This window comes from Eschrichtius robustus, chromosome 8 (genome assembly GCF_028021215.1).
Source record: "Eschrichtius robustus isolate mEscRob2 chromosome 8, mEscRob2.pri, whole genome shotgun sequence".
NCBI classification, from domain to species: domain Eukaryota; kingdom Metazoa; phylum Chordata; class Mammalia; order Artiodactyla; family Eschrichtiidae; genus Eschrichtius; species Eschrichtius robustus.
Window position 1 is genome coordinate 123,224,576 of NC_090831.1, and position 27,214 is coordinate 123,251,789.

Consider the following 27,214-nt stretch of genomic DNA (forward strand, 5'->3'; position numbering starts at 1 on the left):
TGTGGGGGTGGGGGTAGGATTTATTTAGATCTGCAGTTTCTAACCAAGCCCAGCCCTCAGATGCCTTTTCTTTGGCCCACACAGTATTGATACAATAATCTGAATTAGATTCGACACTTAAAAATTAGGGGATTTCACGTTTAAAATGTCTGGCTTTTCTTGAAAAATCAGAATAGCAACACCAGGCCGAGTCCTACAGGCAGCAAGTGCCCCCTTCAGGTGAGACACAGACTCTCAGGTGTGCCCTGATCACCACCACTCCCTATCGCCCGCATCCAGCCGCTTCATGCACGTAACTTACCACCCAGGGCCCTTGAACACTGGACTTTTCAACCTCTGAGCTTGAAGGCCTTTTAAGTCTCTAGAGGCATCAGTTTTCAATCCAACCTGAGCTGAGCTCACACATCTTTTTTTGAGAAAAGCCAGAAGGAATAGACAGAAGCTCGTTTTCCACATTTCTTCTCCAAGCCACAGCCACTGCTTTCTAAAAGGCCCTCTCTCAGTCTTTGCCAACAAGTGGTCCTTTGTCCTCCTCTCTCTGCCCCAGTATCTCCGTAATCTTAGGTGGGAACACGACGAATGTGAGAACCGTGCTCATTCTGTCTGGGGCTGAGCCACGTGAAGAGTGCAGTGAGTGGTGGCAGCTGAAGGGGACTCCGAAGGGGGAGGTAAGGGCAGCGGAGCCCTTCCCTGCCCGGCCCTCAAGTCTGTGGACCCAAGGATCTGAGGTTCTCCACCGGTTCATTCAAATGGTGTTTCATTCTGTGCTCGGCCCTGGGGGCTCCCAAATCTCACTTCAGCTTTCCCAAGTCCGGCACTTAGCACAGCTGGCCAAGTGCCATGTGGGTAACAGGACAGACTTACAGTAGGAGCGATGTTTTACCTTAGTACAGGTGCCAGAGAATGCATTTTCAATACCTCTGATTCATCATAATAGGAATCAAGGAGTCACAGTAACGTGCCCCTCAGGGTTTAATTCCTTTGCTCCAGCTGAAGGCTGCTCTGAAGACGGGGGAATTACACCTGTAACGTTGCTACTGAAGTGCACCGAGATGGGCTCAAGGATCAGGCTTGTCCTTGGGCTCCTGGAGCACTTCCTGGCCCACATCCCCCACCCTAGGGCGGGTCCACATTGAGGGGGATGGATACAGAAGAGAAGGAAGGCACCAGTACTTCCTCGGGGCCTGGGGAAGGAGCCAAGGGCTCATGTGTTCTCGCAAAATGCACTAATGAGGCTCGGCACCAAGAGAGCGCGTCATGGTGGAGCCCTGAGGATCCGCGCAGGAGAGAAGCCAGGGCAAGTCCCATCTGCTCCTGGAGTCTCCAGCACGCTGGTGCCTTACAGGCTCCAAGCTTCTTCAACAAGAACCCCATTGAAGCATCTTTTAGTTCCAGTATTTCCCAAGCCAAATTACCAACAGAATCCAATGTTAATGAAGCATGTATTAGTCTCCTTTATGAGTGTTCTGCCAACACATCTTGAGGGATGCTGGTGCTGTAGAAACAACACTGGTTCTGAGTTCTTGTTCTGGCTTCTCAATTTACTGTGTGACTTTGGGCAAATTATTATCTCTCTGATCTCCACTTCCTTTATTATGTGATGGAGGTCGTAATACTTGACCTGCCTATATTTCAGGTGAAATGTGATCATATTTGGAAGTTTTTGAAATCAGAAAGTACGCAGCAACCCTGCCGATCTGATTCCCTAGGCCAGAATTAGGGTTCAGGAATCTGTTTTATACACACACAGACCCACACCTTCCATTTGGGGTCTACCTGTGTCTGATCTATGGCTCCATCCTGGCCCATCAGAATAGGCGGGAGAGACAAAGAGATAAGCAGTCCCAACAAAAAGGGGAGAGGCCTCAGATTCAGCATTTCAGGGTGGCTGATATTCTGTGCGGAAACCCGTGCACACATTACAGCATCGGGTCCTTATGAATACCCTGCGAAGGAGGCTGCGTCTCTACCTTACAGACAGGAAAACAAACTCTGAGAGGAGTTAAGTAACTTATGCAAAGCCACACAGCCTGAGAGTGAAGTCAGCCTGGGTTGCAGCTTTGATGACTCAGAATGGATGCTGGGTCCCGGGCACCTAGCAGGCACACGGCGAAGGCACCGATCATCAGTCTTATAAGACTTGCTACTGTTTCCTCTGTCCGGACCTCGCCAGTTTCCACAGCTACTACACACACCACCAAGACAGCGACCATCGAACATTCCTCAAACTCGTGCAAAACACAAGTGACCCAAGAGATCTCTCGTGTTTTTTTTTTCTGAAACTGGGACAGTTGTGGGGAAAAAAGAGGTGACAGAACTGCTCTAGCTGAGATTTAAGAGACAAACCTAAAAGGCAGGCAGTGCTGATGATTCAAACGGACCAACTGCAAAATGATGTTTGAGAAAGTTGGGGGATCTGGACTGGGTACTAGATGAATTACGGCTTATTTTGGTGGCTGTGAAAAGGCACTGAGGCCCTGTAGGACAATGCGTTCTCCAGGCAGGGGTGAAACAACGTCTTGGCTGTCATTGGCGGGGAGGGGACATGAGGGACTTCCCCAGTGGTCCAGTGTTTAAGACTCTGTGCTTCCAATGCAGGGGACACAGGTTCGATCCCTGGTTGGGGAACTAAGACCCCACATGCAGTGGGCGTGGCCAAAAAAGGGGGGGGATACGAAAATGTAGCAAAATTTTGGTAATTCTTTTCTGTGAATGATGAGTAAAGGGCATCAAGTAGCCAATTCTCTCCATTTTTGTGGATGCTTGAGATGTTTCGTAATTAAATAACAAAATGTTGATTCAGACACTGGATGTGATGATACCAGTCTTCTTGCATCCACTCACCCACCCTCAACCTCCCATCAGCACCGGCTCCTGCAGACCCCTTAACTGCTAAAGCCCACTCAGTACTCAAAATGCAGCCCACCCTCCTTGCAGCCGGCCCTGGCTCCCCTGCTACTAGACTGGGTTGTCTACAAGGGAGATGCAATGGCACAACTGGGGTGGGGGGGAAGCACACCCCAGCTTCACATTTGCAGACACGTGCCCCCTTCCTTTCTTCAGCTGTAAAGTGAGCACAAGAGCACCTACCTTGCAGATCACTTACACTGGGATAATCGGGCAAACTGCTGGACACAGGGTCTGGCTTTTGCTAAATGCCCAATAAATGTTACCTGTTACTCCCATTATTAATCTTTCAATCTGATCACAGCACTTCCCTGCTTAAAACCGTCAGTGGTTCCCTGCAAAGTCCTAGAACAAGGTCAAACTCCTGACTCAGGGCACCCACCTCTTCCAGCCCCTGCTCCACCTCCTTTCGCATCACTGCTTCCCTCCCTCGCCTCTGTCCCTTTGCACCTGCTATGCCTCAACCTGGAAAGTTCACCTCCTCCTTGTGGCTCCCGGGTCAGCCTCTCTGAAGGGCTGCCCAGGCTCCCAGGCTGGGCCAGTGCCTGCTCTCTGGGCTCCCATGGCCTGCACATCTTCACCCTGGCACTGATCGCACTGGACTGCCATCGGCTGACTCACCTGTCTCCTTTAGCAGCCTATCAGCTCCCTAACCAGCCTGGGGTAGATCCTCTCCCAGGGGCCTACTCTCTACAGTCAATATAGGGTGAGTTTACCTGACACTCCATTGGGCAACTTGGTTTCCAGACTGTATTTCGTAAGAGGATACATTTTGGCTTCTGCTTCAGGGCCTTTGCATTCACTAGGCATGAGTCTCCTGGGATCTTCTTAAAATGCATTCTGACTCAGCAGGTCTGGGGCCCAGCCCGAGATCGTGCATTTCTGACAAACATCCAAGTAGTGTCAACGCCGCAGGTCCCGGGACACACTGAGAAATGACTCACACCCAACCTCAGCCGGGCTCCAGCCAACTCATCCTTGGGTCTCAGCTCAAACATCACTTCAAAAAGGGCTTTCCCGACACCTCACTTCCAATGAGACCACACTGATCCCCTCCTAGAGCCCAGGCCTCACGTGTGCTGCATGAGGTCTCCCAGACCAGCACGGGAGCCCCAGGCGGTGCTGGAGGGGTGTGCCTCTGGGTTGAAAAAAAAGCCTCCAAGCCCCACACCCACATTTACTCCTGTGAGCTTCTAACACAAAGTCTCTGAGGGGGGCCTGCTTGTCCTCTGGAGGGAAGCGGGCATCCAGGAGGATGCAGAGGACTTCCTGCCACACTGGGGATTCTGAGGACTTACCAGACACCTCCGCCCACCTTGGCCAGACTCAACTTGAAAGCAGATCATCTAGAAAGGCCCACCCCGGCTGCCCCTTCCCGTAGGGCTGCTTCTTGCCCCCCGCAACCCCTGCAGCAAACCCACCAGCCACTGCTCGAAGAGATGCCCCCAGCTCACGATTTCTGTTTCAGCAAAACTAGGAACAGTTGAGCGGGGACGGCACATCTTGGTGAATGAACTCCCGGAATGAAGCTCACATCACACAAATTGCCCAGAACCCTGAGGGCCGGTCCAGCTTCCCGTCCTGTCCCCTCCTCCCAGCCCCCAAAAGTGCTCAGGGCCTTGCCCTCCATCCCTGCCCCCTCCCGACAGAATGCACCACTGCCCACCCACAAACAACCAAGAGCAGAGCCCATCGATGCCCCTACCCGGGTCGGGATGCCACCCCACCCCTGGATGTTCGGGGTGGAGTGAGGCCACCTGCACTCTGCAGGCCGGGCAGGGAGCCTCCCCTCCAGGCCCGGCCTCTCCATCTCCAGCACGCTGAGGCTCCAGGGCGGGACCATGTGCTCTAGGACGGTGATGGAGGTTCATTTTCAATCCTTTCTTTATTCCATCACAACAGCCTACCCTATCCCCCTATCACCCTAAAGTCTCCACTTGTGCCCTAGCTCATCTCTCCTCGGCCATGGCGGTTCTGAAGAGGCGGGCGGCCTCCCGGAGGCTGAGCCTCGGAACCTGGCTCCAAGGGTCTGGGAGCACCTGGGAAACGCTCCCGCCTGCGGTCCTCGCTTTGGGAGGAGAAGGCACGGTGACGCCCAGGCCTGCAGAGATGCCGCTTCTCCCTGGACCGGGTGGCGGATCAGAGTCGGGCTGAAGTGACGTCCTCAGCAGGGTGCTTGGCGACAGTTCTCACTTCGTGCCACAACAGGAAGAATAAAAACCAAACACCAACAGTCCCGTCTTCAGCTAACCATTCCTCAGATGACAATAAAATAAAAAGGAAAAGCCGACGTGATTTGGCAAAGGCTTCTTAAATTTTAAATTAAAAAAAGAAAAAAAATTCACACAGAAGAGATTCAACTTGTCTGCTTTGAAGAAATATATTAAAGAAGGTGAAAGGTTAAAAAAAAAAAATCAAACCCCAAATAATGATAAAAATAGACGTATCCTCTGTAAAATTCTGGACTAATCTACTGAGTCATTCATATCTAATTCAGTATTCAGAGCATGAGGTGAAATACCAATGTATAAAAAATTAAAACACAAGACAAACCAAAAACACCTTGAGAGACTGCCTTTGAGCAAGCCCACCGGGCTCGCAGCTGGCTCAGGCTCCACTGCCGAGTGCTGGAAGCTTCGCTGTCTGGTCCCTGCCGCACTTGCCCTGAGCAGACCCTCAAGGCCCTCAAAGTTCTTCCCTGGCCCTGCTCAGTTTTGTGGCATGTTCTTCTATAAACTTGCTCAAATGCTCCAGATCTCTGTTTCCGTCCTCAAATTTAATTGGGTTCTTTTTGTCCCCACTGGGGGAGAAGTAGATGGTGGGGAAGCCCTCGACTTTGTAGCGGTCGTTGGTGACATCGTTGGCCGTGGCGTCCATCTTGGCGATGACCAGATTCTTGTGTCCCTTGTACTTCTTGCCCAGGGCTGTGTACACGGGCTCCAGCTGCTTGCAATGTCCGCACCAGGGCGCGTAGAACTCGATGAGAACGTCCTTCTTAGGGTCCATCACGATGGAGTCGAAGGTCTTCCCCACCACGACCTTGACCGGCCCCTTGTTGTTCTTGGGCACCGGCTGGGATTTGACAACTGGCTTCAGTTTTCCTGCCGAGGAAAGCAAGCAGAAGAGGAGTGTGAGAGCTGAAAGGCCCGGACCCTGGAGGCTCTGACTGGACCAGGCAGCGAGGCTGGCCTGACGTGCAGGACACGGCAAGTCAGACACTGCCAGGGCCAGGCAGGGCCTTGTCTCCAGAAGCCCACCCCCAGTTCTCTGACATCCTCTACTTTCCCAGTCCCTGCAAAGGCCAGAGAGGGTGCAGGTGGTGCCCCACAAGGCCTAGCAGACACTGGGTCCTGTTCAGTGAGGCCATCACAAGAGATGCTGCCGATGCAGAGGGGTTACTAGGAGGGTGGGCGCCGCGGGCTGGAAGCCACGGCGGGGAGCAGACTGAGCAGGGACGGACAAGGAGGTCTGCCCGCCAGCCGCCAGCGCTGGGGACCTGCGGCCACGTGCTCAGCCAGATCCGAAAGACACTCGGCTTGATGCCAAAGCAAGTTTCCCTCGTACGGGAAACTTACGTCTAAGTCCAAAAGCCTGTTGTACTTTACATATTTTAAAAATAAGGCTTCTTGAGATTTCCAAGACACCTGCCTTTTTTTCTATTACGAAAAAAAAAAAAGAGAGAGAGAGAAAGCAAAAGAACGGGGATTCTCCATCCCCATCTTCCCATCCCTCGGGTCCAGGAGAAAGCCTGGGCCAGGCCCCCGACAACAAGCCGGCAGGGCCGCGGAGGTGGAGGATGGGGGGGGAAGAGACGGGAGGGCCCACCTTTCTTGAAGGCGCTGACGAAGGCACGGAGGGCGTCGGCGTCGAAGTCGTCGGGCTCCATGGCGAACCTGCGGCCGCCCTCGTCCAGGATGGCCGCGTTCACCTCCTCCCCACTCTCACTCAGCCCCAGGTCCTTCACCTCTGTGGCGAAGTCGTCCTCGTCGGCCACGGCAAAGGTGTACTCGGGGAAGTCCTTGGCCACCTCCAGGACCTTGTTCCGCCAGAACTGAGTGGCTGAAAGGGCACCGAGGGCCGTGAGCCGGGCCGCAGCGGCTGAGGCTCCAGATGCCGGGCGCAGATCTCGGACCAGCCTCGGGCCGCAGCCCAGGGCCCCCTGCCCGCAGGCGGGTCGGGGTTGGGGGCTGGTCTCGCCCGATCGCCCCCGCGTCTCTAATCTAAGAGGGCCCAACTCGACTCGAAGCTCCCCTCCTGCTCAAGCAGAGAGGGAAGGGGGTAGCGACACAGCCCGGGAGGAAAAAGCCCCTGAAGCCATAAGTAACCACACACCCCAGCCGCCAACCCGGGCCTCACCGACGCGGTAGTCGAAGCTGAAGTCCACGCCGTAGTACACGACCACCAGGGGGCGCCGTGAGTAGCGCTTGGCCTCGTTGGAAGACTTGCGGTGGCCGACAAGGGGCAGCGTGTGCCTCAACACGTGCTCCTTGATGGCCGAGCTCTCCGTGGAGTCCTGCAAAAGGGGGCAGGTGAGGTGCAGCTGTCCGTTGCTGTCGACGGGAAAAGACATCTGCTCCAAGAGACGGGCACAGGGGCCCCACTCCAGTCCACCCAGTGATGCTGGGGCCCCTCCTCAGGGAACCCGAAGTGAGCCTCTCGGGCAACCGCAGAGGCCACGTCCCCTTCCCTCTGGGTGGGGGCTTGCGGTCCAGGTCAATCAGGTTCTGCTGGGGGAAGGCCCGGCTCCCAGACGACAGCGGCGCTAACGTGGGCTAAACTGGGCGCAGGGTCCCACCTTCCCCTGGTCTGATCCTCACAGCAGCCTGTCAGGGACACTGCACGGACGAGAAACACGGTGCCGTGATGTGAAGCGCCGCCTGGGCTCTGAGCTCCGCCTGGAGAAAGCCTGCCCCTGACTAGCCGCTACACCGAAGCCGGGGGCAGGGGTGCGGGCAGTGTCTCTCAGGAAGACCATGGGGCCGCACAGCTGCACGTGAGGGCGGCACGGCCACCCACTCTACAGGTGAGGAAACCGAGGTCCAACGAGGTGAGGCTGCCTGCCCAGCAGGAAGTGATGGATAACCACTGCTCTCTCCCCCTAGGGCCCATGTCCCATCTGCAGGGATGGTCAGGGAGGTGCCCCAGGTGGCGCTGAAAAATGGCAGGCCGGGCCAGGTGGGAGGAGGCAGCAGGGAGAAGGCAGAGGGCAGCCGGGCTGTGGCGTGTCTTTCATCTGGACGGCCCCTGGACCAACCGTCACTCAGGAGGTGAGCTCAAAGCCGAGGGACCCAGGACGAATGTGCTCCCGAGCTGAGCACCTGGCACCTGCGGGCCCGAATCTGAACTCAAGGCCAGAGCCCTCCTCGCTTACGTCTGCAGCAAGCAGGCTATCCCCTCAGCACAGTGCTGCTTGTGCTGATTTTACACCTGGCTTCATCTTACCTGTCCTGCCCTTGTCTTCCCTTTGTCCTAATTTTTAAATCCATTTTTTAAAAATTGCATTTTATCTGTTGTGTCAGTTTTTTACAAAGCAGCCTGAAATAATTTCTGCAACAAAGACGGTATATAAATAATACCAAAAGAGCAAAGTAGCAGTGATGTGTACAACAGACTGTGGATCTCAACCTTTTCAGGTCAAGGACCCCTTCAAGAATCTACTGAAAGCTGCAGACAGCACCCTTTCCCAGGAGCACGCACACCACACAGAACTGTGCCATCAGGGCCCCTCTGTGGACCCAGAGTCAGTATCTCCGGATGCTAAAAAGAGAAGCTGGAGGGCAGGGGGAGAGATGAGACCACCCCCATGTGTCCTGGCTGGGGACGGAGCACACCTGCATTTTCCCTTTAGTCTGCTCCTAACTGGTTGTGGGACCTCCAGTCTGTTAGCTCACTTCTCTGCATCTTTCTATCAAATAAAATATTTGGATTCAAGATGTAAGGTTTTTCCCAAACCTGAAGATCTGTTCAGTGGAGTGTGGGGCCCCTGTGAAGCACCTGGAACACCGAGCTGGACCCAGGCTCACCCTGGGCTGGGAACTCCCTCCGCCCCTCTAGAGGTGAGTGTGTCACCCCCTGAGGAAGACCGAGAGTGGGGGGGGACACAGAGGAAAGAAAGGCCAAGTCCACATGCCATGTCCCACAGCTTCACCCAGTGAACAGAGAGGCCCGTCATCACTTCGTAGGCCTCAGCGCCCAAGCCACCTGGCGGCAAGTGAGGCTCGGCTCAGACCCAGCAGCCAGCACGTCCCCGCCAGGAGCCACACCAGCCACGCAGGCCGGTGCTGGTCTGCCAGGAGCTATAAAGACCGGGGGAACCCTTCTGGCAAAAGCAGGTGGAGCTTTGCCAGGGGCCAAGGCCCCACAACCCACCAGGTATGTGAGACCCCATCCCCCGACCACCATCCATCCCGCGAACCCTGACCAAGAGACCTTCATGCCGATCGGATGCCCCGGGGCTGGCATCCCTCACCCACCTGGATGTCCATCACGTGGCTCTTGGGCTCATATTTGGACTGGAATTTCTCAGGTTGCATGATGACCAACTTCCCCGGGGAGACTTTCAAGAACTTTGCTATTTCAGTGCTGAAAGTGTGGTGGAACTTGTAATCCTCTCTCAGGTTGTTAGCTGAAAAATTAACACAACAACAAATACACAATTTACTAAATTGCTTACATGATCTAGATTCAACTCACTACCCACATCAGTCAAAGCAAACGCCCAGAAAATAGTGTTATTAACCACGAACGCTGTGTGGACAATATCCAGAGCTTAAACACTTGAAAGGAGTCTGGATTTTAAAACTTGGTATAGATGTAATACCTTAAAATCTATATATCTTGGAATTTATTTTAAAAATAAACAATCTTCACAGAAAAACTTAGAGCTAATTTGTCAGGCGCTACGGTCGACTGTGGCCTCTGATGCTGAGAAGCACTTAACCCTAGACAGACAGCCCAAATCCTCCTGTGTCCGTCACAAGAACCCTCCATCCCCACAGGGAGTTTTCACACCCAGCACCCTTCACAGGGGTTTGACTGCTCCTCCTCGAGTTGCTGGGTGGCCTGTTTGTGGGCTGCGGTTCTTTTGCTATACATACTTTAAATCTTGGGAAACTCCCAAATGCAACCCCACTGTCTGAGGATACTCTAGAACAGGGGCTGGCAATCTTTCATGGAAAGGACCAGACAGGAACTATCTTGGCTTTGTGGAACCCATGGTCACGACGACCCAGCTCTGTGCTGATCAGCGTGCAAACCATCCAGTGTGCTGTGCTCTAACGGAACTTACAAAACCAGGTGAGGACCGGATCTGGCCCGTGGGCCAGCTTGTCAACCCCTGCCCTGGACCCCACAGGGGGACCACCTCAGTCCCTCTGCTCTGTCCTCGCTGAGCCATCCAGACCCACCCTGAGCGGAGCGTGTGGTCCCAGCACTGGGTGAGGTGTCGCCCCACCCCTGAGGGCAGCCTCCGACTGGTTATAGGAACAGGCGGCTGAGGGCACAGCGCGTGTCTTGCAGGAGGCAGGGGGCAACCTGGACAAGCTCACAGCTTTTGGAATCTAAGACAGACTTAGACTGAAATTGTAATTTTCGACCTGCCAACTGCGTGACTTCAGGCCTGCCACTTACTCACCTCCCCGAGCCCCAGTCCCTCCTCTGTAGAAACAGGACAGGGCACCTCTCAGACCACTGTAAGAATGAAACAAGGTGGCCCACCCAGAAGGCACACCCGTGCTAAGCCGCCAGGCGCCCCGGGTGTTTGTTATCAGGTGGCCCTGGGTGGAGAGACAGAATCGACTCAAGAACTTCCTGCCCGCCCTCCACGCTCACAGACCCCTTCCTCCCGCCAGCCTCCCGCCTGCTCCTGCCCCATCAGCTTCCCCGTCGTCCGCGCTGCATCCCCAGGACTGTCTCTGGCTCCTTCCCCGCAGTCTACACCCCAGGCCCAGTGCCCGTCACCCCTGCCTGGGCCTAACCCGACCGGCCACGTGGAGTCACACCTACGTTGGACTGGAAGTGAGGCAGCTGGACAGGCAGCACCCGGGCCCACCCAGATGTACAGCACCAGAACCCACATTCTGACAAGATCCCCGGGGATCTGCATGCACACACATGTGTAGGTTTGGGGACTCCATGGCTGCCTGTGGCCCTGGGTGGGCTAGGGGACCCCTCTGCAAGTTTCTAGCACAACTGGGTGACAAGGTTACTGACAGAATCAGTGAAGACTGAGGAAGCACAGAGTTTAGCTCTACTGTAAGTTTTACAACGTTAATCTGCATTTGACAAATGCACAACCGTGACTGCGCAGCACAGAGATTAGCACTAAGTGGCAAGCAGATCATGATTACTCCTTCAAAGCAGAAGACCAAACTGTTTTGGCGTGTGCGACGTGGGGTGAGGGGTGGAGGGCACTCAGGAGGAGCTGATGCGGACCGAGAGGATCCTGACCGTCCCTGAAGAACCATCTTTTGTTCATGACCTAGGGACCATCCGGGGAGCGAGGACGCCGGCCCCCAACGGACACCACTGACAGTTGCTGGTGATAAACTTTGCCTCCCAGACCAGCAAGACCAGCATTCACTGTGCGATCAGCATCCCCAGGCACTTTGCTAAGCACTTCTTCCACTTTATCTCAACTAACGTAACAACCTTCCACGTAGGACAGGTCACCGTGCTGGATGGGAGATCTCCGAGCTGATCAAGTCACTGACCGTGGTCATGGTGTTCTAACCACTGGCAGAGCCAGGACTCGAACCCAGGTCTGATGCAGAAACCCTCGCTTTCCGGTCAAGCGGTCAAGACCCTACCCCTGGCAGAGGGACTGGCTCTGGGAAGGGGCCCCTGGAAGGGGCGGGAGGTAGACAATGACCTTGGATGAACTTGACTGTGCCCCTCCCCTCCTCTCAGAGGCCAGGAGGGGACTGCGCAGCCCTCTCATCTATTTAGTAAGAGAACATATCACCCACGTGCAATTAAAGCAACAGGGAACCAACCCCCAAGCCCAGAAAGGAAAGCCTGTTCCCACATATGCACTCAATTCTCCCATCAAGCCACCCCCTAAATCAATGCCCAGGAGTTTTATACAAAAGCAGCAGACTCCCCAGCAACCTCAGACGGCCCAGGCACGGGCACTCTGCCCCGCCCAGAGGGCCACTCCTTACCAGCGTCCTGGTACTTCTGGTAGGTTGGGTCGCTCTCCGCCTTAAAGACCCCAACGATGATGACGTCGTCTCCATCCTTCAGGAACTCCTGGACCTGCTTCAGGGCCAGGATCTGCTTGGAGGGCGGCCCGGACTGCTCGATCATGTAGTCGACGATCCCTGGGAGCAGAGCACACGCCTGAGGGGCCGCTTGGGGCTGCAGGGCGCTGTCCCCACAGCTCTGCCGGCGCCCACACGCCAGGAGCTTCCCTCCCCACTGAGGCCAGAGGACGCGGCAGTACCGTATTTTTCCCGTGGGCCGTTGTAATCAAAGGGCTTTCCCTTGCGGAAGATTTTCAGGGTGGGATAGCCGGAGACGTCGAACCTCTTGGCCAGGTCTGTCTCCGCAGTGGCGTCGACCTTCGCCAGAGGGATCGGGGGAGAGCGCTTGCTCAGCTCCTTGGCGGCCTTCTCGTACTCGGGGGCCAGTTTCTTGCAGTGTCCACACCTGCGAGAGGAAGCAGTTCTGTCAGGAGCCTGTTCTGGTGTGGATGCCACCTGCCAGGTAAGTGAAGCGCAGAAACCCAGCCTGCGCTCCCGGGCGACTGGAGAGATCTAGCCAACCTCGGGATGCCCCCGGGTGAGGGCGGGGCCCAGGCCTTCCCCAGGGGCCAGCAGGATGTGGCCTCCTCCTTCATGGGGGTGGGGGGACGCACACAACACACACACACCCACACACACACGAGACATGGGCGGACAGGGGCGTAACCGTGACATGGGGTAAGTCGTGGGAAAGGCAAGACAATTTTCTTGGTTGGAGAGCTGGGGCAGGTAAGGATACCAGTCAGTGGTGACTTCGCACAGGACGTGAGGGTGAGCTGGGACACGAGGGATGGGCAGGAAGTGGATGCAAGCCTGTGAAGGGGGGGTGAGGGGAGGGGACAAAAGGCAGGAAACTGTAAGGACCCTGGGGCTCCGGCACAAGAAGGGAACACGTCTTGAGTGTAAAGCAAGGGTCAGGGTCAACTTCCAAGATTCACTCCAGAACAGTCGAGGGCAGAGACGAAGACAGAGAAAACCAAGGTTCAAACACCTCAGGAGGGAGGCAGCGAGGCTCGGGGGACAGCGGGCACTGCCCGGCGCACGGCCGTGTCCTCCAGCTCCCAGGGGCCCCAGATCGTTGGGTGGCCCCCCTATGTGGCCCACGTGGCTTACTCTCCCCTGCAGGCTCCACGCTTCAGGCCTACATTTTAGCCTCATCCTACCCCCCAGGGAAGACTCTGTGAAACCACCTCTCTCGGAACACGCAGCGCGCCACTCTGCCCACTTGTGCACAGCGGGGACTTTGCACCCGCCTGCTCTTCGGCTAGCCCTGCTTCACGTGCAGGGGTCTGTCCCTGCCACCCCCGGCCCGTGCCTGTACCGAATACAGGACGGGCCTGACCAGTACCCGATAACAGGAGAGAGACACCATCTTACCACGGGGCATAAAACTCCACCAGAATGATGTCCGACTCATTCACCACCTCATCGAAGTTATCTTTGGTCAGCACGAGCGTGACTTCCGGTGGAGGTGTCCAGGTGGGCTGGGAGATCTCTTTGACCTTGGCCACAATTTCTGGAAGAAACAACACAAGACTGAGCACATGCAGGCCCCCGCTCCAGGGGTGGCAGGTGGTGAGGGGCGAAGAGAGAGAGCGGGGCCACAGAACAGGACCCATCTGATTTCCTGAAATCCAATCACGTCTACAGCCAGCACCACTCTGCACAATTAAGAGCCAGAGGCCCACTGTCTCCAACAGCCATCCGTCACATGTCCACTGGCACACGCACCCCCTGCAGACTGCTCGAGACAGGCCAAGCCCAACCCAACGAACGAGACTTCCGCTCCTACCACGCCGGGGTTCTAACTGCACTCGAACCCCAAGAGGTCATCTCCTAGTGTTTGACCACACGTGCCTATTAATGGTTTTGGGGGCATCCTCTTAACTCGTACAAATACATATGTATTTAGACATGAACATCTAGCACTGGCACGTTACACGCATCATAAAATGTAACCAAACTGGAGAAAAATGAAAAGAGGAACAGCGGCTCCCACGCCGCTCAGGCTGCACAGACCGCAAAAGGCCCATCTGTGGCCTGCTTCCCCGGAGATGGATTCAACGCCAGGCCTGGGACACTGAATATATTCTCGCAAAGCACTTTCCAAGTGGTTCTTAGGAGCAGCGGCTGCAAACTTTTTCTCTCCTTTTTTGCCATAGACTCTACCAAGGAACCAGGTCTGAGACCCACGGCCGCAAAGCACGAGCTTTCAGACTGGAGCGCGCACAGCAGCACCTGCCGGTGCAGGCAGAGCCAAGGCCCTGGGGCCATCAGCACGGGCGAGCCCCATTATTAAGACGCACTGGGAGGGCTGGTGCCTGGGGAGGCCACTTAGGCAAACTCTGCTCTCAAGATTCCAAACTGGGCCACATCCCTAGCTGTCAGGTGTCAAGCGCAGACCTCCAAATATACAAGTCTGTCACGGGACAGACTCTCGCACCAATTCAAAGGGAACCTTGAGATCAAGTCCACATGACCTCACACTCTGTGATGAGGAGCCCAAGGCCCAGCAAGGGAGGCCCTTGTGGGGGGACACAGGGCTACGTGATGGCAATAAAGACCCCAAACCTATTCAGTGCTATTTCTACTATGCTATACTGGGAATGGAAAATGCAGCACAAAGCAATCTTTTTTCCTTAAGTGATTAAGAGATATGCTAAAGGCTACCACAATGTTATTTTCTCATTCAATTAATGAAACTTATTTAGTGTCTGATGTGAGCCAGGCAGGGATCCATCGGGCCTGGTTTTAGAAACACTGGCTGGCTCCGCACACCAGTGGTTCCAATGTGGGGCTCTGGACCCGCAGGTTCGGCAAGCCCTTGGCGCTCACAAGAAACGCAGGTTATTGGGCCAGACCTGAAACTTAGTGAATCAGAAGCTCTGGGCTGGGGCTCGACAGTCTGTCTTAACGAGCCCCCTCAACCCCACCCCACCCCATCCCACCCCCCGTGAGTCGGATGCAAGCTAGACATTCAGAAGCACTGCTCCAGCACACTACCAAGACCCATGACCTGCAACACACCGGCTCCAGACCTTGAGTTTCATGGTCGTCAATGGAAGAAGATACCCCCTCCCGTGCAAGGACAAGTTTATGTTGATCCAAGTTTCCGCGAACATTCCATCAGGGATCACTCCCCATCCACTCAGCTTGGCTTCCTTTCTAATATCCAGATTCCCCTCCCATCACCCCCTCCACTTTCCCTTCCATGGGGAGGGAACCCTGGCCCCGACTTCCACCAGCAGCTCAGGAGCCACTCACCTTCCTGGGTCCTGGAGCCCTCGTAGTCGACAGCCTGCCCCTTCTTAAGGATCTTGATGGTGGGATAGCCACTCACGTCAAACCTGCTGGCCAGCGCCGATTCCGAGGTCGCGTCGATCTTGGCGACAGCAATGGGAGGGTCATTCTCCTTCAAGGTAGTGGCGATTTTTTCATATTCTGGAGCAAACTGCTTGCAATGCCCGCACCTGAGAATTAGATTTTGGGAAGAAGCAGCAGGTTAACTGTGCCCATGGAGACTTAAATCCAGCAACGCGCACACAAACGGGGGCACTGGGACCAGAAATGTTTGCAGTTAACGAGAAACACACAACAGGGGAGGCCAAGGCGGCTGAAAGTCAAACAGATCCAGGTTCGAAACCCAGCTCTGCTGAGGGAACATGCTTTCAACATCTCTACACCCCAGTGTGAGGAGAAAACTCTTCCTGAAAGATGCTGTCTTTTCCACTCCTCTCAGAAGCATATGGCGGGGTTTTCCAGAGGCTACGTGACCGACAATGATGTCAGCATTCTGATGTTAACATGTAAGAGGGCTATTGTTATTTAAAGATGACTTTGTCTATTTCTCAGTTTTAATTTCCGATATGGTAACTACTGATAAACATGACCCACATAACAAGCTATTTGAGGTCCTCATTTTTTAAGTGTTAAGGGGTCCTGAGAACAAAATGTTTGAGAACGGCTGATCTATAAACCAGGAATGATGTAACCTCATAAGCCTGTCCTAAGGACTGTTTAGATACTTCTACGAAGCATCTCACACTATACTAGACAAACAACATAAGAATATCTTGACTATTTTGTCTCCGAAGTGAACCAAGGAGGGCAGGAGAAAGGGGAAAAAGAAGATGGGATTATGAGATGGAAAAAACAGCAGAAGAGAAGTGGGGGGAAGGAGCCCAAGAGTCATGACTGGCTGCACCGTGAGGGTGAAAGATGGGAAAAGAGGGGTTGCTCCCCCAGGGCCCATGCACCTTTCCTATGGGAGGCCCCAGGGGCTGCACTGGGCAGCTGCCAGACTCCGGCAGGAGGAGGGGGTGGAGGGCTGAATCTGTAACGAGGGATGCGTCTGTCACCCACGCAGGTCTCTGTGTCATCACAGCTCGTTAGCCGCCCCCAGCTGTAACTAGCACAGGACGTGTTCACATTTTTAAGCACTGGATCTGAAACGAGCGGGGCCCGCGGTCCGCGAGGGCTGGCTCGTTGGACGCTCGATGCAAACTGGCAGAATGCTGAGCTCCTGGCGCTCCCGAACCAGGAGTCTGGGTTCCTGCACCCGGACACTCCCACCCTGCGGGGTCTGGATGACTCTGAGGGGTCAAGCCTGGGACACAGAGGAACCCCTGGTCCACCTGGCTGAGGGGGGCGGAGCGTGGGTCCTCACCACGGAGCGTAGAACTCCAGCAGCACCGTGTCTTTGTCAGCCACAAAGTTATCAAAGTTCGCGTCATTTAGGACCAAGACACCGTTTTCTTCCTTAACTTCCAAGTCGTCGCCGTCGTCCTCCTCCTCCTCCTCATCTTCCTCCTCCTCGTCTTCCTCCTCAATGGCATCCTCTTTATTAGAAGAATCTGTGCAGAAAATACCCAGACTGGTTAGGAAACTGGTGACCCGCCTCCTTAAAAATCTTCCTAGAGGGACTTCCCTGGTGGCACAGTGGTTAAGAATCCGCCTGCCAATGCAGGGGACACGGGTTCGAGCCCTGTTCCGGGAAGATCCCATAGGCCGCGGAGCAACTAAGCCCATGCGCCACAACTACTGAGCCTGTGCTCTAGAGTCCGCGCACCTAGAGCCCGTGCTCCACAACAAGTGAAGCCACTGCAATGAGAAGCCCGCGCACAGCTATGAAGAGTAGCCCCCGCTCACCGCAACTAGAGAAAGCCCACGCGCAGCAACAAAGACCCAACGCAGCCATAAACAAATAAATAAATAACTTCATTAAAAAAACAAAAACAAAAACTCCCTAGAACCGAAAACCCTCAAAATGGTCATGAGTCCTGCGTGGTCCCTGGGGGCCACCACCATGCGACCTCGGGCCTCCCCGACCCCAGGAATTTACATATTGGGTGGCCACTTAAGATTTCACTTAAAGGGAGGTCATGCCTAAAAGATGGTTGAAAACTAACTACAGGCCTAGAATTTAAAGTCTAAAAACTGCAGCAGGACTCGGAGGGCAGGACTCAGAGGGCAGGACCAGCCCCCTCTCCAGATGAAGCACTCCCTCCCCAGCCTTGCTCTGCATGCCTCCAGCCCAGGCACAGAGAACCCTCCCTCCTGCTCCCCACGCACAGATCTGACCCACCCCTCGGGGCCGCCCCGCGGCAAGGCTCCTCACCCACATCCACGCTGTGCGTTTCAGGCTCCTCACTTCGTGGGTCCCCCATGTCTGTGCTCAAGGGCCAGGCTACTATCACAGACGTGTTCCTCTTCCTCACCCTCTCTGCTTCCACAGGCAGGAAGGACTGCATCTAATCCCAACCCGCCCCCCCCGAATGAATGACTGACTGCCTGGTCCCCAGATCAGTACAAACAGGAAACAAGTACTGGTTCTCAACTTTTCCACCCTGGAGGTTACTTGGGCTGACTTTGTAAGTAAAATATGATTCCCCACACTCTTCCCTTCACATTTCAACTTTTTGCTGAAGGATTATAACACCTGTGGGGCTATTTTTTATGTGTATGAGGTAAAAATGCCACCCCTTTCAGAAATGGATTAGGATTCCATCCTCCAGAATGAAAAGTTGAGAACCAGTACTTGTTTCCTGTTCGTACCTTTGTAGGACGCCCTGCCTGGAAGCAAAGTACTCTTTCCAGAACGCAAGAATATGAGCACATCTTGTTATCGAGGTTCAACTGAATTTGTTGCTGAACTACAGGTACCAGAAATCCTGAACGGCAGTTCTCGTTACCCAGGTTCCCCAGCTGCTACCAAGTCAGCAAACAGAAGTGCAGCCAGCACGATTTCATCAACTCCAAAGGCAGAATGTTTCAGGGCCAATTATTTATTTCTGGAGATGCTTCCCAGGAGAGAAACCAACAATGACAGAGGGACTGAGGTCAGGGCTTGAAAACCTGCCCTCGGGACCCAGAAACCCCCGGGACTTGCCCAATCTTCGCCGCCCCTGAACTGATCCAGTGCTGGCTCTGCAGCCGCTCAGAAAAGCCAGGAGCTGGTCTGGGCAGGGTGGCAGCTTTGCTCGTTATCATGAAAATCTACCAATCTGCACACTAATTGTCAAAAGCAAACCAAAAACCCACCCCACCCCGCTGAGCCCCACTTTCCTCCACACATGTCCCTTCAAACACCCACTGCTTTTTCCTTTCACATCCTCCTCTCCAACTTAAGGCAGAAGTCCCTCCATTGTGCGGGCAGGAGAAACGGCTCTAAAATCCAAAAAGAACACCCAGCAATTTGAGGAGTACATACCCAGCAGGCTCCCATGTTTCTTGGGGCAGGTTACCGGCCCTGCCCGCGGTTATCCTCCCACCCTCCCTGAGCTCCCCAGCCACCTCGCCACCTCCCTGCTCCACATCAGGGACCCTGCAGGGTGGGAGGGCCTGCAGAAGCCCCAGGCCCCCAGCACAGTCAGCAGGAGGCTTGGGGAGAGCGGTGAGAACCAGGCTCCCTGGACGTGGAGGGGGCAGGACCCAGAGGAAGACAACCTGGGCTCAACCCCAATGCCGCCTCTCAGGGCTGTGGCCTCAGCTCGTTTCTTTACACTCACGTCACACTGAAACCCCTTCCACTGGTGGCTGGCAGCCAACACTGTACACCCAGGTCCTCGGGAAGCCTAGGACCTAATGCTTGAGAACCTCCGGGTTTACACCGGCTGGCTAGGGGCTGCCGGTACTTCTAGGAACACTGCCTACAACAAACGTGCAGGACAAGTACTAGCTGACCCATGCCGGCCTGCAGAACCCTGGTCACAGTGGCTTTCAAAAGGCTAGTCTGACCGCCCCTCACTTGAAAGTCCCACCCAAAATGAGCCACATCGGGGCTGCAAACCCGGGGGCTTAATGTGGGGATGTCGTGCAGGTTCTCTGCTCCTGTCGGGGGCCTAGGAAGCGCCACACGCCTTGCCCCAGGTCTGGCTGCTCCCACGGCCCCGAAGGCCTGCTGTGGGCAGGTGGGTAGGCCCCAGGCAGGGCATCTCCACTCTCACCGCCTGCCTGCTCGGCTCACTCCAGGAATCAAGTTCACTTGCGGGCGGACGGAAAGACTGGAGGAAGGTTGGGAAGAAGGCTCGGGAGAGCTTCATGCTCTCTTCAGGCTAGGAAACACAGCTCGGGGAGGAAGTGGGACTCGGCTGTCTGCTCAATGCACAGGGATAAGGTGAATTTTACAAAACGGAAACGCAGAGATGCTTTCCTACCTACACGCAGCCCGAAGTGGTCTGTGAGCACTACTCGTGATGGGCTCTCACGATTAAATGGGGGTCCGTGAGTTATCCTGGGACAGAGCTCCTAACAGGGAACTCATTTCTTGATACTTTTTAAAAAACTGACTTTGAGTTTATATTTTTAAAGATCAACAAAATGGCAGAACATTCCCTACATAATTAAGGATCCTCAACAGCATTAAGGCATGGCCCCCCCCTTTCCATTCCTCCCCAAGTTGCAGACAATCCCCAGGGCTGACTCCTCTGCAGTTGGAGAAGGTGTTGGCTCTACATTCCCACGGACTAAAACCCCACACATCGGACAAGGAAAATATCTCAGTTTAATGGTGAGACCACTCTTCACTGGGCTTCACTTTTAAAGTTGGACATTCTAGGATAGAAATATATCCAAAGCGCTCCAGCCCCTTCTGGAAGGGTGCCATCCTCCTCAGCGTGTAGTCAGTGAAGCCTCTTGCATCATCTCCACACACTACTTAGCCCACCCAGTAAGGCCAGTCCTGAAATGTAGGCCCCTCCTCTAACCAGGTCACTGCAACCCCTGCCCACTCCCAGCAGGACATCTGACAACACGGGATGCTGCCCAGGCTGGACACCAGCGGCTCCTACAGCACGTCCTCATCTGCCTCCTCAGCTGGCCGGTCTTCCAGTCCCCACCAGGGAGGTGCCCATAAAAGTGGGGTAAATCTTTTTTTTTTTTTTAAGTATTTATTTATTTATGGCTGTGTTGGGTCTTCGTTTCTGTGCGAGGGCTTTCTCTAGTTGTGGCAAGCGGGGGCCACTCTTCATCGCGGTGCGCGGGCCTCTCACTATCGCGGCCTCTCTTGTTGCAGAGCACAGGCTCCAGACGCGCAGGCTCAGTAACTGTGGCTCACGGACCTAGCTGCTCTGCGGCATGTGGGATCCTCCCAGACCAGGGCTCGAACCCGTGTCCCCTGCATTGGCAGGCAGACTCCCAACCACTGCGCCACCAGGGAAGCCCAAAAGTTGGGTAAATCTTACCATTAGGTCAATACTGAATAGAAAAAGAGAAATTTGTTATCAGATATAACATCATTTAACTGATATTGTTTATGTTCCACGCACCGTGCTGAGCACGTAAGCACACTATCTCAACCCCCGAGGGAAACATATTACATGCACTTTACAGAGGAAGAAACAGAGAGCTTTAGTCACCTGCCCAAAGGCACAAGGCTACTGAGTGGAGGGTCCTGACCGCTCAGCTGCTATGCCATGTTGACACATAGGATTTTCTTCCCAGGATGCCCCAAGTTTTACATGGACTCGTTTGATAATTACTTCCCAGAAACGAAAAGAGAGGGGCAACTGGACAGTTCCTCAGCACTGTACCCAAGTGAATTTCCACTTACTTTAAAATCTAAACCAATCCCAAATAAAAGCAAGCAAGGGACTTCCCTGGTGGTCCAGCGGTTAAGACTCTGCACTCCCAATGCAGGGGGCCCCGGGCTCCATCCCGCATGCTGCAACTAAGAGTCCACATGCCGCAACTACAAGAGCTCACAGGCCGCAATGAAGATCCCGCATGCTGCAACTAAGACCCGGTGCAGCCAAACAAACAAATAAATAAATAATAAAATAACTAAGATCCCGCATGCCCCGCAGTGCGGCAAAAAAAAAAAAAAAAAAAAGGTAAAAAGCACGAGAGGCAAAAAAGGGGGAAAACCCCCTAAGGACTGGGACCATCTGGGGTAGAGGGAAGTGTGGCCCTAAAATAAATCGACGGGATGGGTTATCTGTGATAGAAGCTGAACGTGAAGAGCCAGGGATGGGAAAGAGTCAAGGTAACTACTAGAAGCCCCACCCTACCCAACCGCAGAGATTCCCGGGCTCACCCCAGAGGCGACTGCTTCCCAGGGTCTCCAGTGCATTAGTGACCTGGGACCCAAATGACAGACTCACTCTTCCTAATAGCCCTTGGTGTCCACCCATGTTTGCCACCCTTCCAGGCCTCTTAAGAATCCCCGCAAAACAGAATCACTGGATCGGAACCAAGACAAAGCTAGTTTGCTCTTTGGCTACGTTCCAAAAACTATCCTCCATCTCCACTGGTCCTCAAACTTTAATGTGCCTCCCAAAGTTTACTTTGCCCACGAATCAATGAAATGTTTAACATGCAGATTCGAGGGCCCACCGCTGCAGTCCGCTTGGGTGTATTTTGGGACTCTGTATTTAAATAAGCACCAGGTGATTTGGATAAAGGTCCTAAGACACTTGTAGGTGACACTACTCTCTAGTTCCTGTTGGCAGGTAGGTGTTCTTCTCACCAATCGCTGCTTTTTAACTTCCCTTTCTATGTGGGTAAAGACTCTTGAATCATTGACTTGCATCAAAGTTACTCAAGCTGTTTAAAAGAGTATAAAGTTCACAGTTCCTTTACACACTAACATTAGAAAAAGGGCTTTATTTATATTGGAACAAACTCAACAGGAAAAAACTCTAGTCACCTAGAGAAAGGCCAGAGAGAAAGAAGTTTAAGACCAGTAATGCGATGCCTTGTTCTCTAGAAATTAGCATTCTTTTCTTGACTAAAACTTTCTAATTTTCCAAGTTCTCTTACACCATTTGTTTTTACCTAGCCGATTTCAAAGAAGAATGCAGGAGTGATGACTAGTAGCTGCGAACCTTCCTCCCAGAGCGGGCGCTTTATGGGCAGGGGCCACACTCATCCTGAACGCCCACAACCCAGCGCAGTGGCTGACACACACAGTAGGTGCTGAATAAATGCTCGCACAAGGAATGCTATCTCCGGTTTCCAAAAGATGCAAACCAAGCCATCCCTTTCTCCCTCAAACCAGAACCCTTGAGTTACTTATATCCAAACTACAGTTTTGAGACGTAAAATGCTTGCTGCCCGCGGTTGTCCCGAGAGCTCTTACTTGGGGCTTCATGCCCTCGCCCCTTCTCTAAAATCTGTTTTGAAACCAGAGGCCCCTCTCCCTTCACACTCCCTGGGCGTGTTAGCCTCAAATGCTGAACCAGTTCCCAAGCTCCCCTTCCCAGGAGCGGGCAGTCAGCCTGGACTCGAGGAAAATCTGAGCAGAATCAGGGCGAAGGGGCCAGCATGCAAAGAAGGCACTTTACATCCTCTCCGCGTTCAAGCCTCGGTGGCAGCCCCGGGCCACTTCGCCGCCCTCCTCTCCCGGATCTCCCAAGCGATCCTGTCCCCCGCTACCGCCCTCAAACTGCAGCACGCCGGCGGTCCGCGCGGCGCCCCCGGCCCACAGGCCCGGCCCGCCGCCGCTCACCTTCATCCGGGCCCTCGGCGCTCGCCGCTGCCAGCAGCTGCGCCAGGGCTAAGAGCAGAACGAGCAGCCAGGCTTTCCGGGGCCTCATCGCGACTGTGCGGAGCTTGGTCTCCTCGCGCCGGCGGTCGCTGGGCGATCCCGAACCTCAGGCTCCGGTCTCGCGAAGGGAAACGAGAGGTAAGGAAAGAAACCGCCCCTCCCGGAAGACCTAGCCGGCAATTGACTGGGGGCGGGGGAAGCCGCGGACCGGCCAATCCCAGCCCGACCGGGGGCGCGGGCCGCGTGCGCCGAAGTGCGCGTACGAGCTCCGCAGCACCGAGCACCGCAGCGCGGACCCTCCGAGCACCGCAGCGCGGACCCTCCTTCCCGGCCTCCTCCGCAGGCCCCGCGGCTCCGGCGTTTAAAGATCAGAGCGCTAACGTGAGGTGCCCCCTTCTGATTGGCTGCGCCGCGGCCTCCAATCAGCGGCTGCCACTCGGTTTGCCTGGAGCGCACAGGCTGAGAGAGGGAGCGGGGGAGAACAAAGGCGGCGGGCAGGGGCCGGAGGGGCGGGGTCGGGCTATGCCTCGGGAGCGATTGGCCGGTGGAGCGGTGGGCGGGGCCTTGGAAATGCGAGGCGGGAGGGGCTCCAGGCTGCTGATCTGGGCAGGAAGAACACGTGTCCTTAGCAGAACGTTGGTGAGAGGGTACGTGTTCGCAACCCTGGGGGACGCTGGGGGGTGCTCAAGAGCGAAGCGGCGGAGGGGCCCGAACTAGTCTGTTGGTGGGAAAGAGAGAGAACGGGACTCCCGACTCGGCTTCATGTTCGTGGTCTTTTTGGTTTCTGCCTGCCCGAATGAAAGTTGGCGTTTCTTTCCTGGATTAAAACACAAATTGGCCTTGGGGACGGGGGTCTCATGCAGTAAAAGTGAATCTAGAACTAGGATTTGGGGAAGCTTCTCTCTAGGGTTTCATCTGTGAGCAGGCCATCAGGTGCGTGTCTAAACTTTGCTTCATGTTATCAATTTCTCCTGATTTTCTGCAAAAGTGAAATATCAGGCAATCTAAAGGTTTACACAAGTCTAAATATAGGCTTGAGGTTTTCCCTCTTGACAATTTAGGAGGGAAAAAACTAGGTTAAGATAGATAATGATTTTTGTACGTCAAGCCGTGATGTGTCTTAGGGTTTGAGATTTCTTTAACACCTGGGGATTCGTATGCCTAAAGAGCTACGGAAGACATATAGGTCAAATTAACAAAACTCGAGGGTCCAGAGGTATTTTTCTGTGTATACAGATTGTCAGGAAGAAAGAAAGCTAACTACTCACAGGCTTTAGTAATTAGAAAGTTTTTTATTTGATTTATTAAATTTAATAAATTTCTATTGAACTACTGAATCTGATGGTACTCCCCTCAGTTCTGTAGGGCAGGAAGACATTATTCAATTAACTGTAACGACAGGGTGAGTATGCACTAAGTGATTTATCAGAATGCTCTGAATGTAGACTATCAAACAGTTGAATATCATTTTAAGAAACTCTTCAAAAACATAGTGTGCCCAGCCAAAATTTTTATCTTTCTTGGTAGTTTCCTCTGAATCCTTATTAAACTGAGGATTGAGAATACCATTTGCCCAGATGTGGGACAAATACAACCAATTTCACTAAGACCCTTTGTTGATCCAAGGTATGAGAGGAAACCTCTCAAAATGCAGTATATATGTATGTATACACACACATATATATGAAATCAGTATCATATTGTGAAATTAAAGTAATATTTTCTTTTTAAAAAACATTTAGAGCAATGAACAATGAATGAACAGTTCATTCAACAGCAAAACATTAGTTTATCAAGTTGAAAAGCTCCTCATTTTTTCTTTATCCCCAAATATCACCAGATTTGGTTATATGGGTACAAGTAGACTGGAGACCACTGTGTTCAGGGTCAGAATGGAGAGAGATATGTTTGTGATTATCTCCAAGATCTTCATAACTAGTTGTGAACATAGGAGGCTGCCTTTAAGACATAGAACTGGCCCCTGGCTTGTCCTCAGGGCTGCCATTTAACACTGTTAGGTTATGTTTATAGATCAATTTGAACATGTGCTTCCCTCTTCTCCCAAACAGCACTCTCTAGAGAAGCGGCCTACGGGGAAATAATCTTCCCCATTTAGATAGTCTCCAGGTGGATCTGTGACAATATCATTACCTATCTTGGCACTTATGTCAGTTTTCACAAGCCAACAATATATGGTCAGAAAACTGTAAACTGAAACCGGGCAGCTGCACATCTGCATGCCCTGAATGCCTGAGGCTTATGATCAATCTTTTTGGGGAATTAAACCCTGTGGGATGAAACCATTTCTTCTATGTGCTGGAGAACTCAGGAATGGTCCTGACTGTCTTTCCCATGGTTCTGATATAGTCCCCTTCAGTAGAAAGGGGAAGGAAAAGCTGAAGTTTTCGGAAATAAAGGGATTCGTTTCCAGAAATCTCTGCCTCGGGGCTTCCCTGGTGGTGCAGTGGTTTAAGAATCCGCCTGCCAGTGCAAGGGACACGGGTTTGAGCCCTGGTCGAGGAAGATCCCACATGCCACGGAGCAACTAAGACCGTGTGCCACAACTACTGAGCCTGCGCTCTAGAGCCCATGAACCACAACTACTGAAGCCCACACACCTAGACCTCGTGCTCAGCAACAAAGAGAAGCCACCACAATGAGAAGCCCGCACACCGCAACAAAGAGTAGCCCCCGCTCACCCAAACTAGAGAAAGCCCGCGCACAGCAACGAAGAGCCAACGCAGCCAAAAAAAAAAAAAAAAAAAAAAAAAATCTCTGCCTCTTCAGGCAAACATTATTGTAGCCAGAGATACAATCTGCATGTACTTTTCTAGCTTACATTTTTAACTTAAAATCACATCATACTCATTTTCTCACGCTCTTACATTGTCTTCTGAAGGAATTGAGCTCTCCCTTGAAGGGTCCACCTTGACTCATGAAGATGAGAGACTGAAATGAGGTCCCATGCACACACCCAGACCTCCTTTAGCTGCTCAGGCAGCTGCCTGAGAATGCCTACCATGTTCGTTAACTCCATCCTGTTCATAGCTGAGACATGGTACTCAGACTCTATCCTTACCTTTTAGGATGTAATGATATTCAGCTACTGCAATTTTTATGGAATCTTCCAATAGCTTGGAGTATTTACTGCCTTTGATGTGATTCAAAACAGCAAAATGTTCACACTACAGGTGTGGCCAAACATTGAGAGTAAGACTAAGCCAGCATTTTTGCAGGAGATTGTCTGTGATAAGACATTCTTTCCAAGTTTGCAAATTAGGTAACTTGCACAGCCATTTTGTTTGTTTGTTAAGCCAGTGGTCTTGGCCACCATTTCTCATTGTTCTACGGTGAAAGAATTCTTAAGAAGATGTTTTAAGACTCAAACTGAGGTTATTTTAGTAGTATTGTCACCAAATGCTAGGTTCCAGACATTTGGTAGCTGTTACGAAAGAGACCAATGCCCTTGTGGAAATTAAATAGTAAAACTTAAAGACAGAATACTTTTATATGACAAACAAAAAATATTTACTGTGTTTGCTGTGAAAGGTTAAGAGGAGAGGCTCTGGAGTGAGACTTCACAGCCTTGAGTTTAGACCCTACCAACTTTTTACTCATTCAGTATTTATTGAGTACCTACTATGTGACTAGTGATTTTCAGTGTGCAATCTTGCATATATTTTGACGTATTTTTGCTATTTTTTAAAAGATTTATTTTTAATTTATTTATTTAATTTATTTTTGGCTGCGTTGGGTCTTAGTTGTGGCACACAGGATCTTCGTTGAGGCACACGGGATCTTCATTGGGGCACACGGGATTTTTCATTGTGGCGCGTGGGCTTTTCATTGTAGTGGGCGGGCTTCTCTCCAGTTGGGGTGTACGGGTTTTCTCTTCTCTAGTTGAGGCGCACAAGCTCAGTAGTTTTGGCTTGTGAGGGCTTAGTTGCCCCGTGGCATGTGGGATCTTAGTTCCCCCAACCAGGGGTCAAGCCTGTGTCCCCTGCATTGTAAGGCGGATTCTTTACTACTGGACCACCAGGGAAGTCCCTATTTTATGCTATTTTAAGTGACTCTTTAAATT

At 53.1% G+C, this 27,214-nt stretch overlaps 1 protein-coding gene and 1 pseudogene across 1 annotated transcript; both read right to left on the reverse strand.

Moving 5' to 3' along the window:
* PDIA4 (protein disulfide isomerase family A member 4) lies at nt 1-23,529 on the reverse strand. The gene is made up of 10 exons (XM_068549623.1): nt 23,095-23,529; nt 16,816-17,002; nt 15,414-15,619; nt 13,527-13,665; nt 12,350-12,555; nt 12,069-12,227; nt 9,381-9,532; nt 7,264-7,420; nt 6,733-6,966; nt 1-6,008 (listed from the first exon to the last, which is right to left on the reverse strand). Exons 1-10 carry the CDS (start codon nt 23,180-23,182, stop codon nt 5,593-5,595), a joined length of 1,944 nt encoding a protein of 647 aa, XP_068405724.1. The 5' UTR covers nt 23,183-23,529; the 3' UTR covers nt 1-5,592.
* Nucleotides 23,303-27,214, reverse strand: part of LOC137768367 (activator of 90 kDa heat shock protein ATPase homolog 2 pseudogene) — a 9,760-nt pseudogene continuing 5,848 nt past the window's right edge.